At 38.3% G+C, this 14,911-nt stretch overlaps 1 protein-coding gene across 2 annotated transcripts in view; it reads left to right on the forward strand.

Annotated features, from left to right (window-relative positions):
- Positions 1 to 14,911, forward strand: part of adcy2a (adenylate cyclase 2a) — a 76,603-nt gene that overhangs the window by 5,468 nt on the left and 56,224 nt on the right. For both annotated transcript variants that reach the window (XM_068651772.1, XM_049729281.2), the window contains exons 3-20: positions 4,753 to 4,914; positions 5,826 to 5,975; positions 6,714 to 6,862; positions 6,948 to 7,059; positions 7,360 to 7,487; positions 8,041 to 8,199; positions 8,786 to 8,918; positions 8,996 to 9,172; positions 9,263 to 9,306; positions 9,465 to 9,545; positions 9,633 to 9,702; positions 9,824 to 9,921; positions 10,000 to 10,084; positions 10,960 to 11,097; positions 12,629 to 12,748; positions 12,843 to 13,027; positions 13,911 to 13,995; positions 14,269 to 14,427. In XM_068651772.1, coding sequence (XP_068507873.1) covers positions 4,753 to 4,914; positions 5,826 to 5,975; positions 6,714 to 6,862; positions 6,948 to 7,059; positions 7,360 to 7,487; positions 8,041 to 8,199; positions 8,786 to 8,918; positions 8,996 to 9,172; positions 9,263 to 9,306; positions 9,465 to 9,545; positions 9,633 to 9,702; positions 9,824 to 9,921; positions 10,000 to 10,084; positions 10,960 to 11,097; positions 12,629 to 12,748; positions 12,843 to 13,027; positions 13,911 to 13,995; positions 14,269 to 14,427 — 2,235 coding nt within the window. The remainder of the gene's footprint in view (positions 1 to 4,752; positions 4,915 to 5,825; positions 5,976 to 6,713; positions 6,863 to 6,947; positions 7,060 to 7,359; positions 7,488 to 8,040; positions 8,200 to 8,785; positions 8,919 to 8,995; positions 9,173 to 9,262; positions 9,307 to 9,464; positions 9,546 to 9,632; positions 9,703 to 9,823; positions 9,922 to 9,999; positions 10,085 to 10,959; positions 11,098 to 12,628; positions 12,749 to 12,842; positions 13,028 to 13,910; positions 13,996 to 14,268; positions 14,428 to 14,911) is intronic.

Raw genomic sequence — 14,911 nt, forward strand, 5'->3', positions numbered from 1 at the left:
GCCCATTATGCCATTAGTGCACTCCGACTGCAGCATCCACGTTAATTAACATGTATCTGGCCAGATTGGCTTGTTGACTCACACTCCTGACTTGACATCCATTACACCCTCATTACATGTATTTTCTTACTTTTGAGCATCTTGAAAGATGGAAACGAATGCACTCATTACTTACCACCTTGTGCTTAACGTTTAGTTTTCCAAACACAGTCTCCAAAATGTGCCCAAGTACATTTGCACAGCACCACAGGCACGCACCAGTGTTTATGAAACGCTGACATTTTCATATTTCAAAAATACAATTTATCACAGACATGGTCTGTTGTAAAAAAAAAACAGTGTTATTTAGGTTGATAAACAGGAGGCTCAAAGTTGCATTTCTTATTCTCAGTATGCCAGGTTTGGTTTGTATACATTTCAGTCTCCATTTCCCAACCTGAAATCAATTGAACGCTTATCCAGTCCCCACAAAGCCCCCTCTGTTTGTAAATGCTAGGGAGAAGGGCTTATCTGTGTGGTCCAGCTTCTGCCCCTCACTGAGAAATATCTGTGCCTTGCCTCATCTGTTTGCCATCTATCATCCTCCCTGTCCCTCATGCAAGAACGTGTATAATTCCAAACATATTCGTTTTGTCTTCTGCTAGCATTGTGAGCATAACTCTGAACTTTGAAAATTTGCAACCTTCAATGAACCCTGACGAGAACGCAACATGCACTGCCTTCAATAACATTCATAATTGCTCACGACTCAGTGGCATAGAGGCTTTAAGGGCACCGTATTACTTTGGCAGTGCTGAATTAACGCAATCAGAGTCTGCCTGGGTATCAAGTCTCATCCAATTTTCTTGTAGTGCTATACATGCTTCCGTCAATATACATACATGCACTCATAAAGCAAACATTACGTTTATGAAGGAAACAAATGCAGTGGTGCCTCATACCTCCGATACAATCATGGGCCGGTAGGAAATAAGGTTAGAACTGATAAAGAGGTGCTAAGCTGTAGGGGAGGAAGAAGCAAGGATGAGTCCACTGGCGCCCGACAGATTTTGTTTCTATTGAAATTTTGCATCCCTCGTTTGCATGTAAATGATGGAAATTTACCAATGACCTGTGCTGTGTGGATCACCATCAGTATTATGTGACCTTTGTAACTCACTTGACCCCTTCAATCAATCCATTATGCAATGTGTGTAGCTAAATGCCTGTAAATGTAAAACTTACAGCTTTTTTTTTTTAAAAGTCAAAATTTGCAGTTTATTTAAAAAAAAAAAACTAAAATCTTGGCAATCACTTGCCTTCAGACTCGTTATACACCACACCAATGCTTCTTTTATTGGGCTTTGGAAATAGTGACCTCCTCAAAAATACTTGACTTGAGTTATCAATAGCAATGAGTCAACTCATTGACTTTGAGAGATCAGGGCTCTGAAAGATTGCAATTTGTGGTGGTGAGATGATGCAAGTTATGATGATAGAAAAATCAAGATCATGTTCTTTTTTAATCACTTTTGACTTTTTTAATCAGCACTGAGATGATTTGTGCTGCACGTGGTTATCTTTCCCTTGAATGTGGAAATGTGTGTGTGTGTGTGCGTGTGTGTGTGCGCGTGTGCGTGTGTGTGTGTGTGTGCATGTGCGTGTGCGCGGGCTTAACCTCCGGAAGCACCATGCAGGTGCAAGTGCTGCATAAATAGAGCCTATGTACGTAGTTGCACGTGTGTGTGTGTACGTGTACGTGTGTGTGTGCGTGCGTGCGTGCGTGCGTGCGTGCGTGCGTGCGTGCGTGCGCGCGCACTTAACTGCCTTAAGCAACATGCAGGTGCAAGTGCTGCATAAATAGCGCCTATGTAGTTGTAGAGGCCAGTCTGATTAGACAAGATGCAAACTGAGAACCTCTATAATGTGTATTTTAATGTAATGTGTTTAGTATCCGATTAAAGTATCTTTTTGGGTGGGGTGAAATAACAGAGCATGTTGGAGATGCTTGCATTGCAAATCAAGCCTTTAAGCAGATCCCAGACAGACTAAAAGCTCGATGCAATCGGACACCCCATCTCCATAATTTGTTTTATGAACCCACTGTGGTATTAGGGAGGATTTGATTCATGAGCTGGTAGCAGCACTGTTGCCTAGATCTTGGAAAAGCCTTAACATAATTGTCTGTGAGAAGGTTCTTTTGTGCTTGCTTTAGCCACACTGAAGGAAAATTCTCACAATTTTGTTATCGCATGGAGTCTTGGTATGAAGGAAACATAGGCGGGTATCTTTATCCTGACATCCCTTCCATTAACTACCAGTTCCTTGATCCAGTTAGGGGCAATGGATATCAGAGGGTGCATTTAGGATAACAAGTATTCCACATGAAGCAAATTATTGACATACTTATGCTGTTGAGGCGGATGATAATTGGAAGCAATAGTATTAGACTTTCCATGAAATGTAAAGTGAGTTAATGCATTCATTGTTCAGACATCGAAACCACCGTCCATATGTTCAACGTTTTTTCTTTTAGGTAATTAGTTGTTACAAATCTTTTGTCTTTTTTGTCTTTTTGCTTTTACTTAACACCCATTTGCAATGAATATATATTTCCGCTCAGGGATTTCAAGCTTTTCTGCCTAAATGATATGAGAAAAACATTTGCCTCTCTGCCAAAACACCACAGCCGGTCACTCAACTAATTTAGGGCAATGTTGACCTAGTATCAAGATGACAGAAAGAAGCACTGTGTCCTCCTCCTCCTACTACTGATCACATGATTTCTTGCTTTTAACCTTAAATTCACAACCCTTGTTAAGTGTTTCTCTCTGCTTTTCTCCACATCTGTATCGCACAAATTTTCCATTCTATGAAAATTGTTCTATTCTTGATTAGAGATCTTGTCTGAGAATCAAAGCGGTTCAAGTGACAAGTTTTTTCTGGACTCTTTCATTGCGAGTTTGTTCACCTACGTCAATGTGGATTCTGTGGTTTTTCTTGTCGTTGTCATGGCACTGTTCATGTAATGGTTAAATATTCAGCTTGACAAGAGCATCATCCTGCGGGTGAATCCATTTGCTATCCATTCTTTTTGTGGTGTTAGAAGCTAAATTTATTTCCAAGACCCAATGTCATGGTCAAGATAGAATAAGTACATTGAAGAAGAAAAAAAGAAACCTACCAGGAACCTCATTTACTGCAGCTTTAACAAACCATTTATGATTGGAAGGTTTTTGTTACCTTGGTTACAGTAAGATTGTTTTCTTTTGAGGCACTTTGAAATTGTTCCCTATGCAGTGAAGAAAAACAGTCAGTTTGCGGCAAAAATGGGAATGATCAAGAATAAGAGTAACTTTTGCATGCGTAACATGCTAACACGTTCCGATGTAAACTTTTTTCCCCCCTGTTCAATGCACAGTAAATCACAGTAAACCCCCTTTATATAACTTTTTATGGTGCTGCTATACTGTGGATTATTTTTTTTTTTTTTTAAATTGTGAAAATAAATGTTTGGTTAGTGTTACATAGCCTGCGACTGGCAGGTGAAAATTCCAGAGTGTTGGCTCCAGCTCACCCACAGCCCCGAGAATAAACAGTATAAAAATTGAATGGATAAATGTGTACTTAGGTTAGTTAGAAACGTGACATATGTACAGTATATGCTATTTGTTTCATTTCCAATTTGTCTGCTTTTCCACCCTCTACCAATCTGGCTGCCCCTAACCAACGAAAGGTTACTTGGCACATCTCTGCAGCCCAAGAGAACACTGACCTCTTTCTCTCATGCTCACCATCAGATGAGCTTCCTCACCCGTGCGCCAGGAGGGGGGGATTAAAGAGTAGTGCAATGTGTGTGATGGGAGCTCCCGTAATGTAAAACTGCAAAGCACTTGCCATGCTACATTAGAGGTGCCAGGTTTGGGGTAAAAGTGCTGACTGTCCTGTTTTCTCCAGCGAGTCAAGGGAGGTTAGGTAAGCTATCAGAGCTACTGATGTTTATATGGGCCAACTTGTGCACAGCATGAATCACCTAACTGTTTTCTTTTTTGATGCCACGTTGTGGCGCTTTTTAAAATTTTGCCCAAGAATTTTTTTTATTGTTCCACATATGATGTTCAAGCCTTTGCATTTATGTCTACCCTGAGACTAGTAATTAAACTATTGTAAGCTTGTCTAAATTCTATTATGAGTAAGTGAATTATGCAAAAGCACAGTGGCCTCCCATGGAACACCATGAGCTGTGTATGGAGTTATATCAGCATATCTAAAAGACAGGGATGGCACTACACCAAGGCTTAAGGGGGTTGGGGGGGGAGGGGGGGGGGGCGTTATAGTGCCATCAGTGCCATCAGAATTCTGTGTAGCCCCTGTTAAGCCCCCATCACTTTATTTGGGATTATAATTCTACATTATTTTCTCAGCCCCCCTATGTATCGGTCAAGATCAACTTAAACCCCAGGAGAGAAAAACAAATCCTGAAGGAATCCGTCTCCGATAAGAGCTCATGAAATGGCCTGAGCTGACATTTTTCGTGACTGTGGTTATAGTAGACAGAAAGCCCTATTTTGGTACCCAGCCCAAGTCTAGCGTAAAGCAACTGTGCTGTGGCCAGGGGAGTGCTTTTAAAAATATATTCAAAATGACAGTAACGGTTTTACCCCCAAATGCCTGCTTGAAATTTCTTTAATGGCTTTAAGCACATTAATAATGTTTTCACATCAGGTCAGTATGACACGGTTGATTACTTAATAAAAACATTTCTCTCCACAGGTGTCGTTCTTTTTGTTTATTGTTTTTGTGGTTTACACGATGCTGCCATTCTCCATGCGGGATGCCATCATCGCCAGTGTTCTCACCTCTGCCTCGCACACTGCTGTGTTGAGTGTATGTCTGTCCACTACAGCTGCTCATTTGGAACCAGTCGTATGGCAGGTAACGCTTAAAGTCACATATCGACAATACAAAATAGCAGGTGTGAAAATATCGGCAAAAAGATTCTTGTATTTTAATGTTTTGCTCCTATCCTGTTTTTAAAAAGCAATATTTTCGATCTGTAGTTGGAGTGATACATTGCACATTTTCATTTTGCAGGTCAACTAAATTTATACTAAGCAGATTGAGATAATCTTGAACTGTCCCAAAAACGCCAAATGTTTTTTTTTTTTTTTTTTTTACCAGCTTGTCCTACTAGTGCAAAATTAAAACCCTTAGATTTTTGTGACATTCCTTCTTCTCCCACAAATATTAGCACAGAGGTTCACAGTTTGGGTTTATAGAGAATGACACTTTTTTTAAATTAACGTTAAAGTGTTAAAGATTTCAGATCGGGCGTAGCAGCTCAGTATGAACAACCTGTCTCACTAAGGTCAGCTATTATGTTCTCGAAAATCCCACCAGGTTGTGTTTAGAGACATGAACTACAACACTGCCATCGTAACTTTGCAATGCTCGTTAAATTTTATTGCGAAGGCCTATTTAAGACTATGATTTATCTTCTCTCATTGAAGAAAGCAAAACCTTACAATGCCTGATTGATGTCCATAGCATTTATAAAACAATGAATCAGATTTTCCATACATTCTATGATAATGGTGATACAGTAAAACTTTTTATGGCTACAGTATGATGAGTCATTTTAAAACCACCACTGGCATTTAACAGGAAATCTCAAATGTTGAAAAATGTACTTATACAACAGTATGATAAATTTGAACTGGTAGTATACAAGTGAGAGAAAAAAAAATACTTTCCTGACATTATCTGATAAAATCTAAATAAACCACAAACTACTGATAACACAATGTTAAAGAACACTGACATTTGCTTATGTCCTGATTTTTCAGATTTTGGCCAATATCATCATTTTCATGTGTGGGAACATGGCAGGGGCATACCATAAGCACCTTATGGAGTTGGCACTCAAACAGACTTATCAGGACACCTGCAACTGCATCAAATCCCCCATTAAACTGGAATTCGAAAAGCGACAGCAGGTAACACGGTCAATATGCTAACAGGTTACATATATTTATCACTTAATTCACATTTCACAAACCGAATAATAATAAAAATAATTGTGTGTAGACTGCATAGAACATATTGCTAAGAAAAAAAAATGCCTTGACTTCTTTCAGCTTACTAATATACCAAGTAGCTCTTTTTGCTTCTTGCCAGGTGAATCAATTTTGTGCGATCACACTGAAAGCTAAAATTCCCTCGAAGAGGCGTTTCAACTTGGCCTCGGGAGGTTATGGCTGCCTGCAACCAGTGTTTAGCCATAATGATGGGTGCAGTCACACATACTTTCTTTTGTGCTTAGTGCACACATAATAGATGCTGTTTGTACCGTACTTTCATTCAAAGTATCAAATTGTGAGGGTGCTCGGAATTTGGAATTAGCAGTCCGATGTGAATCATCATAAATTCATTATTATGTTTTCTGAGAAGCCTCCATGGGGCTGTTCTTCATGTAGCAGTTAGTAGCAACAATAATGGAGAGTGTGACTTTGTCTTCCACATTTACTTCAGCTTGCAATAAAATGATGACCATTTCCATAATTTCTTTCATGAATGAGTTATTATATTGATTTAAATGTGGATAAGCTAAGGGCAATATGTATGAAATTTGTATTTAAATCTATCTTTATATGTGGCATTGTGTTGATCAGGATATTTTATCTACTCATTATCAGAGTTTGACTCACCATATATATTTTTTGTCATATCATCAGGAGCGTCTGCTGTTGTCGCTACTACCTGCACATATTGCCCGTGTGATGAAAGCAGAGATTATCCAGAGACTAAAAGGACCAAATTTTGATCAGATAGAGAACACAAACAATTTTCACAACCTATATGTTCAGAGACACACCAATGTCAGGCATGTATAATTTATTATATTATATTATATTATATTATATTATATTATATTATATTATATTATATTATATGTTCCTTTTTTGTAGCATATTGTATGCTGATATAGTTGGATTCACACGCCTTGCAAGTGACTGCTCACCCGGCGAGCTGGTACACATGCTCAATGAATTGTTTGGCAAATTTGACCAAATTGCCAAGGTAAATAATTCATAATTTAACTCTCACTATCACTGAGTAACATACCCTGACAAGGTTTGTGTAACTAGAAATTCACCCCAAACCTATAGATAAATGATGCAATATACAGTATACTAATTCCTATGCAGTTTTGTGCACAAAGGGGAATGCCTTCTTATTGAGATGTTTATAGTAACAGCAAAAATAGCAAATTCTTCTACTCCCTGTAATACTCCATTATTATACAGCCATAGTTATAGGTAAGTTCGCAAGGCTCAGTACTGAGATTTTCTTACTTTGTGTTTCATTTTTTGTACACAGGAAAATGAATGTATGCGGATAAAAATCCTTGGTGACTGTTACTATTGTGTATCTGGCCTACCAGAGTCTCTACCAAACCACGCCAAGAACTGTGTTAAAATGGGTCTGGACATGTGTGAGGCAATCAAGTAAGTCAAAGGTCTCTCTACTGTGACTTTTGTACAACTCCACACTCTTACTGTATCTCAACAATTACTTGAGAAAAAACAGTCTCATACAATAATATCAAACATTTTTATAAGGATGTATTTAGAAAAAGTGCAAAAACAATTTAATCCTTATACTCTTGTCGATGCATGAGATCAGAAATCTGAACAATTATCAATACAGTTTAAGGTGCAGAGATTTTTCATGCTGAATCGGTTTGAAGTCAAAAATGCTCAGTACTCCCATAATTCATGAGCAGTTAATTCAGTAGCTTTGTCAAACATTAATGATTGATAACAGCTTAACACTTGCCTCATTACAAGTCATGTTCTTAATGAAAAGATCCCTCCCACGATCCGGAGATAATCAGTCATAATTATATTTACGTACATACTGTGCAAAAACTAGGTTGTGTACTAAATCTTATACTGCCTCTCCATTGCTTATTTTCTGTACATTTCAACACAATGGACAGTTGGATGTTGATTTTGCTCCCTCCTCCACAGTTATAAGTGTGGTTTTGATGCATGACAGGAAAGTGCGTGATGCCACAGGGGTTGACATCAATATGCGTGTTGGCGTGCATTCAGGGAACGTTCTGTGTGGGGTCATCGGACTTCAGAAATGGCAGTATGATGTCTGGTCACATGATGTCACGCTGGCCAACCACATGGAGGCAGGAGGTGTGCCAGGGTGAGTATTTGAGTCACTCACAAGATGCACGATTTGGGGTTGAAGGTCTCTAAGTGCCCGCTTCACAACGGCCAACTTTGCATCATCGGCAAATGGAGATTCTTATTCCTTATACAGGTACTTTGCGCATGCCGATATGCTCAATGCGCACAGTTAGACTACATTTTATACAAAAACAAGGTTCTCGGTGTACCTTTGTAAAATGGAAATACTAACAGTACGTTATACCAACAAATGTACAACTTTCCTATGTCAAGTTTCATTTCAGGGTCCATGGTGGCCTTTAAATGTTTTCTCTGTGCTATCACTGGTATACATCATTAAAAATAAAGCCTTGGAAAAATGCTAGTCTAGATTTGCTTAGGTTTCACATGATGTCTTCAGTGATGGCCGTTCAAACACTTTCTGTGTCTAAATGCCTAATTCCTCACACATTCTTTGTTAAAACAATTTGTTTGACGGCCGGAAGATACAGATTTTGATGTTCTACTTGAACTCATTCTTGATCATTTGCATCAGTGTTCACAGGAAAGCATAACAAAATTCATTAGCATTCCCAAATAACTGGGTCATTTGGTAATTCCAGGCGAGTCCACATCACATCAGTGACACTAGAGCACCTAAATTCATCCTATAAAGTAGAAGATGGGGATGGGCAGGAGAGAGACCCTTATCTCAAGGAGCATGGAGTCGTCACATATTTGGTTATTAACCCAAAGGTATTGAAAACATGTTAGATATTTTTTAAAGATCTGATACACTGCAGAAAAGCTCCATGACATCACTCTTTGTTCAGGTGGAGCGTCGCAGCCCGCAACATCACTACAGGCCCAGACACACTCTGGACGGAGCCAAGATGAGAGCCTCTGTTAGGATGACCCGCTACCTGGAATCTTGGGGGGCAGCCAAGCCTTTCGCCAATCTGCACCACAGAGACAGCATGACCAACGAGAACGGCAAGATCAACACAGCTGTGAGTAACTTTCGCTTTTTACTATTCATTTGTTGCCATTTGAAGTCATGTGTACATCTCGTCGACACTTCAATTCCATTTTCCATCTAGGACGTGCCAATGGGACAGTATCATTTCCAGAGGAGATCTGAAAGGCAAGCTGCGTTCTTGTTTCACTGGATTATCTTCGTCCCTTGACAGTACAGTGACAGAGGACAAGGATTTTTAATAACTCTTGACTTCTGCTGAAGGCACACATGACTAATCTTGCTTGAAATTAAAATGTTGGCTCTCTTTTCGCACTTGTTAAAAGGACAAAGTCTCAGAAGAAGCGATTTGAGGAGGAACTTAATGAGAGGATGATCAGGACCTTTGATGGAATAAATTCACAAAAGTAAGGCTGATTGTATAAATACATAATTTATTTTAATATTCCTGATTTTTGTTTTATGTCCCAATTGACCTGCCTGTGTGCTTCTAGGCAGTGGCTCAAATCTGAGGACATTCAAAGAATATCATTGTTCTTTCACAATAAATCCCTGGAAAAGGAGGTAAGAAGTAGAACATATCTTCCAATGACAGAATGTTTTTCTAATCGTCCTTTTGTGTGGGAAACGTACGCATGAGTTTTCATGGTTCTTGTATTAAAACGCTTCCTTTTTCTTCTTTCAGTACAGAACAACAATCCTGCCAGCCTTCAAATACTACGTCACCTGCGCCTGTCTTATCTTTTCATGCATTTTCATTGTACAGATACTCGTCTTACCAAAGTACGTGTATTTTGTTATAGTAAGCATGAAAGTAGTTTTGGATGAGAAATGATCCTAATTTACCTGTTATCTTCTCAGGACAGCAGTCTTGGGGATATCTTTTGGGATGGCATTCTTTTTCCTTTCCTTGATTGTCTTCATATGTTTCATTGGACACTTTGTGGTGAGTGACACGTCATTCTATGTAAATCGAATCTTTGAACAGGGCCAATATCAGTCTTTTCCTTGTTTATTCTATAATTGGAGTCATTTAGACTTAATTGTCTGCTTGACCACACTATGTGTCTTACGAGGACAAATACCTTGCGGATCTTTGTTTATTTTGTGTGTGATATTAAAAGTACATTTTGAAATTATTATTATTATTATTTTTAAATGCAGTACCAGTGAATTTCATGTTCAGCCTTGAAGAACACAATTTTATTTTTTGCACAATATGATCCCCGTCAAGGCAATTTGTAGGTTGTGTAGTTTGATAACAATGCTTAGAAAAAGATGGTCCATAGACCAATCTTATTCATATAAACTGTAGAACTGTCAGCTTTTGAAATGTCTCCTCAGTTAAAGTAGCGCTCAGATGTTAGCTGTGAGATGATCGTGTGAGTGACTTGGGCAGTAAGTGACATTGTGTTACTCTGAAACCCTTGAAACAGTTCTAAAAATAGAGAAAATGAATGCTGCTTTCCTATCATGAATACTGCTTTCCTGTTTCATAGTATCACATGAATTAAAAAGTAAATCATTTAAAGAAAACAAATTAAATAATCTCAATTTAATTAAACGGAGAGAATGAATATTGAACAAATTAATCTGGACTGTTTGTAACCTCAAAGAGTTTCAAGATGAATTTTAAACTGAACTGCATGACTGAATTAATTATTTCGATCAATAATAATCCCAAGAGCAATACATCATATATTATACATGTTTAAATATGCTTGCTGTTTTACTAGGTTGTTCACTCAGACTTATGTGCATTATGTGTATCATTATATTTTGTCTTGTGTTATATGCATATTTCCATATGTATTCCTGCAGCACTGCAACAAAAGCACCCCCACTTCATTGATGTGGCTGCTAAGGTCCTCCGTCATTATTGCTAACAAGCCATGGCCCCGAATCACGCTCACCGTGACAACGACAGCTCTCATACTCACTATGGCAGTATTCAACATGGTAAGCTCTCGTGTGGAGATATGCTGTTGTGATGGAATGGGAAATAATTAGGTTTCAAAATGATGTACAGTATGACAAGCTTGCAGCTCACACAACCCAAATTAGCTGTAGTGTTCATAGGTCACACACAGCACAATTCATTACATGGTGTAATGTGACTTGTGACAAGGACCTTTTGGTGAGGCCAAATGCAACTAAATTGACTATATTCAGAATATCCCCATAACAATAGATTAATAACTTGCTCTTTCAGTGAGGGTTAGAGTTCGGGGTCAACCTGTAGGCACGCACACAAAAATAAGACCATGAACTTGAAGAATTGTGACAGATGGCACATTGCAAAAAAAATTAGCTCTAAAAAAAATTGAGAAATGGTCTGATCACACCAATGCTTTTGTCGCAGACCTGGAACCAATGAGTTAGACTTCCTTCTTATTAATTGGGAAAATCATGGCATGGTATCCTTGGCCCCTAACTCAGTCTTACTCTGACGTAGCACATACATACGTACGTACGTACATTGGATCAAGTATGTAAATAGGGCATCATTCAAATTAATTTCTTACATGTGAGGCAAGCCTGTGTCTTAAAACTTTACTGTTGATCAGTTATGATAGAGTACAGTGAATAACAGAGAAGCAAACTGTGCATATTAGAAGTCACTGATAAATCTGAAAAGCTTTTGTTTACTGCAGAAATATTGATGTCTCGGTTGGTATGTCTATCTCTGCAATCATTCTTTTTTAAAGGCTGTTAATCCTCTTTTCATATGTAATGCTTTTATGTTGTAATTTTCTTGTCAATTTATTTAGAATTTTTTTTCTGTTATGAGATCAAAATAGAGCAATTTGGATGGTCGTAGATAAAATTGCAACACTAGCCTGAGGTTGCAAAAGCATGATAAAGCAGATTATTAGCACAGAGAATTAGACCTTTCCACAAATGGTGTCTGGGAGATTGTAATCTTGTTTTGTGCCTGTCATGGGTCAACCGCTCAGGGCAGTTGAATGAATTAACTTGGTTTTGTTTGCTTGTGCAGCCAATTTTGTTTTGTTTTTTGCTAGTTGTTCCAGCCTATATCTCATCCAAATAAGCAGTGATAACTTGCAGACTTTTGGTGACTATGAACAGCAGTTCACCTCTCTGTTTTGCACCCTGGACCTTTTGCTTTCGCTTGCGTGCCATGGGGTCCCTCAGTCACAACATCGCAAAGGTTGCTGTCATTACAAGGGTGGCGGGGGTTAGTAACATGTGAATCAAAAGTGTTTGTGGCTATACCAAGGGCTTCTCCTTATCACGTGAATGGAGAAGAATAGAGGGCCAGGCTGGTCTCTCAGGTAAATCTCAAGTCCGGCTTGTTAAAGACTGAGACAAGGCCAAAACGTTTCAGAAAGATTTTCAAAACATTCAAAATGAGTCTCAAGACCAAGACTGGTCTGGAGTGTTGCAACAGAAAAAGTAAGAATAGTTGAAAGAAAGTGTTCTTGTCAAGCGAATGATGATGTTGTCCCTTGTTTGCTTATTTTTCTAGTTCTTTCTGGAAAACAATGCGTTGCCTCCAGTTGCTGTCAACAGTTCGTCCAATGAAACACAGGTTTACGCTGAAGGACAACCAGCTGCTTTTATAGGCAAAAACAACTTCTACCTTCCCGTAAGAGAAACGTTAGATTAGATGTTCATTGTTTTTATGCCACATTTATTTTGAATATGTCTTAAAATGATTCCCTTCTTGTCTTTCTGTGTAGTATTTAATTTACAGCTGTATTCTGGGCCTGATCTCTTGCTCTGTGTTCCTGAGGATAAACTATGAGTTGAAAATGATAACCATGCTGACAGCCGTGGTGGTTTACAACGTCATAATTCTTCAAACACACGCTTCCCTTTTGGATGAATACAGCAGATTCCTGTACAAATCTGAAAGCATAGACAGGTATGTGTGTGTAAGGACAAAAACATTTTTATTCAAGATCTGTAAGAAACTGCTAGAAGTGTGCACAAAAAGAATTTATGAAGGAATGTCAGATGTGCATGTCTATATGTACAGCGTTACTCAAATACAATTTGTAAATCCAAAGGGGTAAACCCTAATTCCAAAAAAGGTGGTGTCATTGGGTTCAGTTCTCTTAATCAACCAATTAAGATGAAATTCAAGTAAAGCTGAGACTAAACAAGTAATGTATCCAACTTAACAGGCAAAGTTGAGACAAAGTGTCTTGTGGTTTTTGTTCTCTGTACCACAGACACAAACTTCTTCAGTCTTTTTTCGAAAGCCCCCTCCATCCACTCTGTTTATGTGCCAAAAACTAATATGATAATGAACTAGGCAGTTGTCTGCAGAACTCAGCTCTTGTTAAGGCTGAAAGTTCTTTAATATGCAAAATGTGCTTGCAAAATTGATTGCACTTGCTTGATTTCTTATGCACGTTTGAAACTTCCATTAAATAATCTTTTTAATTGAAAAATGTAGATGTCTATAATTATACAGTGCCTTACCTTCCAACTGAATTACCATTCAAACACTTTTGATTTATGAACCAAGTCTGTCTCTAACAGGTTTCCATGTGACAGTAATTAGAGCTCCCAATGAATTACAAGTCCTGAATCTCTGAATACTGTATTTGTTGATATTTGTCTTGGGGAAAACACCATCACAGCAGACAAGTTTAGATTAAAAAAATGCATATTGTTGCTGTCATTTAATTGACACCACCTTCAATCCCTTGCCACGCTTACTTCGATTTGTCAATCTTAATTTCTCTCTTGCCATCTTGCTTTCTCTAAACACGTGTTTTTCTTTTTCTCTGCGCTTCAAGACCAGGAGTCCTCAAAGACCTGAAGACTATGGGCTCTATCTCCCTCTTTATTTTTTTCATCACTCTACTTGTGCTTGCTCGGCAGGTGAGTCATCATCAAATAGTTTGTACGGTAGGAGAGAAAGGTGAATTAAAGCAAAGTGCATCAAATGCTGCTGGTATAAGCATTCACAAAGATGATGGCGTGGTTGATTCATGTTTTTGCGGAATCCAATTTTATTCAAATGTGAATTGTTTGACTTTAGAGACTGCAATAATTTATTGATGCACTTTTTCAGTTCTGTAACTTTTTCATTGTTTCTAACAATGTTTATAAGTGTACCTCCAGTCTCTTCACCTCTGTGTCCTCTTGTAACAGAATGAATATTACTGTAGGTTAGACTTTCTGTGGAAGAACAAGTTCAAAAAGGAATGTGAGGAGATTGAAACGATGGAAAACCTCAACCGTGTCTTGCTGGAGAACGTCCTTCCTGCACATGTTGCTGAGCACTTTCTGGCAAGAAACTGGAAGAATGAGGTTAGATGAATAATGTTCATTTACATTTTACTTACAACTAAAGTAAGCAAAGGTCCAGATATTTGATGGCTGTTAAACTTTAGGTTGACAGATTATCCCTTTAGAGTGAAGGGTGTTAAGAAAGACTTTACTTTCCCAGGTCTGCACGAAAAAAAAAAACTGTCAAGACTGAAAAAGTGAATATTGAATAATAAATATTTAAAAAAATTAAAATATCAGCATATATAACACCACCATATCAAAAATGCCAGATCAGATCGCTCGCCTAGCTTCTGTTTTCTAGGTATGTTGCTTCTGGACACAGTTGATCATGAAATAATTATTTATAAAGCACAACTGTTGTTCTCAAATTGCTAGAGGTTAGTGAAACTAAAAATCAACAGTACTCACAATATCACAACAGTCTTAAACTGAGTCTAAAATTACCAAATTGACAATTCTGGTGTAAATAATCAGAATAGTCTCCGTAATTTCACCTCTCCTC

This window comes from Syngnathus scovelli, chromosome 9 (assembly GCF_024217435.2).
Source record: "Syngnathus scovelli strain Florida chromosome 9, RoL_Ssco_1.2, whole genome shotgun sequence".
Classification (NCBI taxonomy): Eukaryota; Metazoa; Chordata; class Actinopteri; order Syngnathiformes; family Syngnathidae; genus Syngnathus; species Syngnathus scovelli.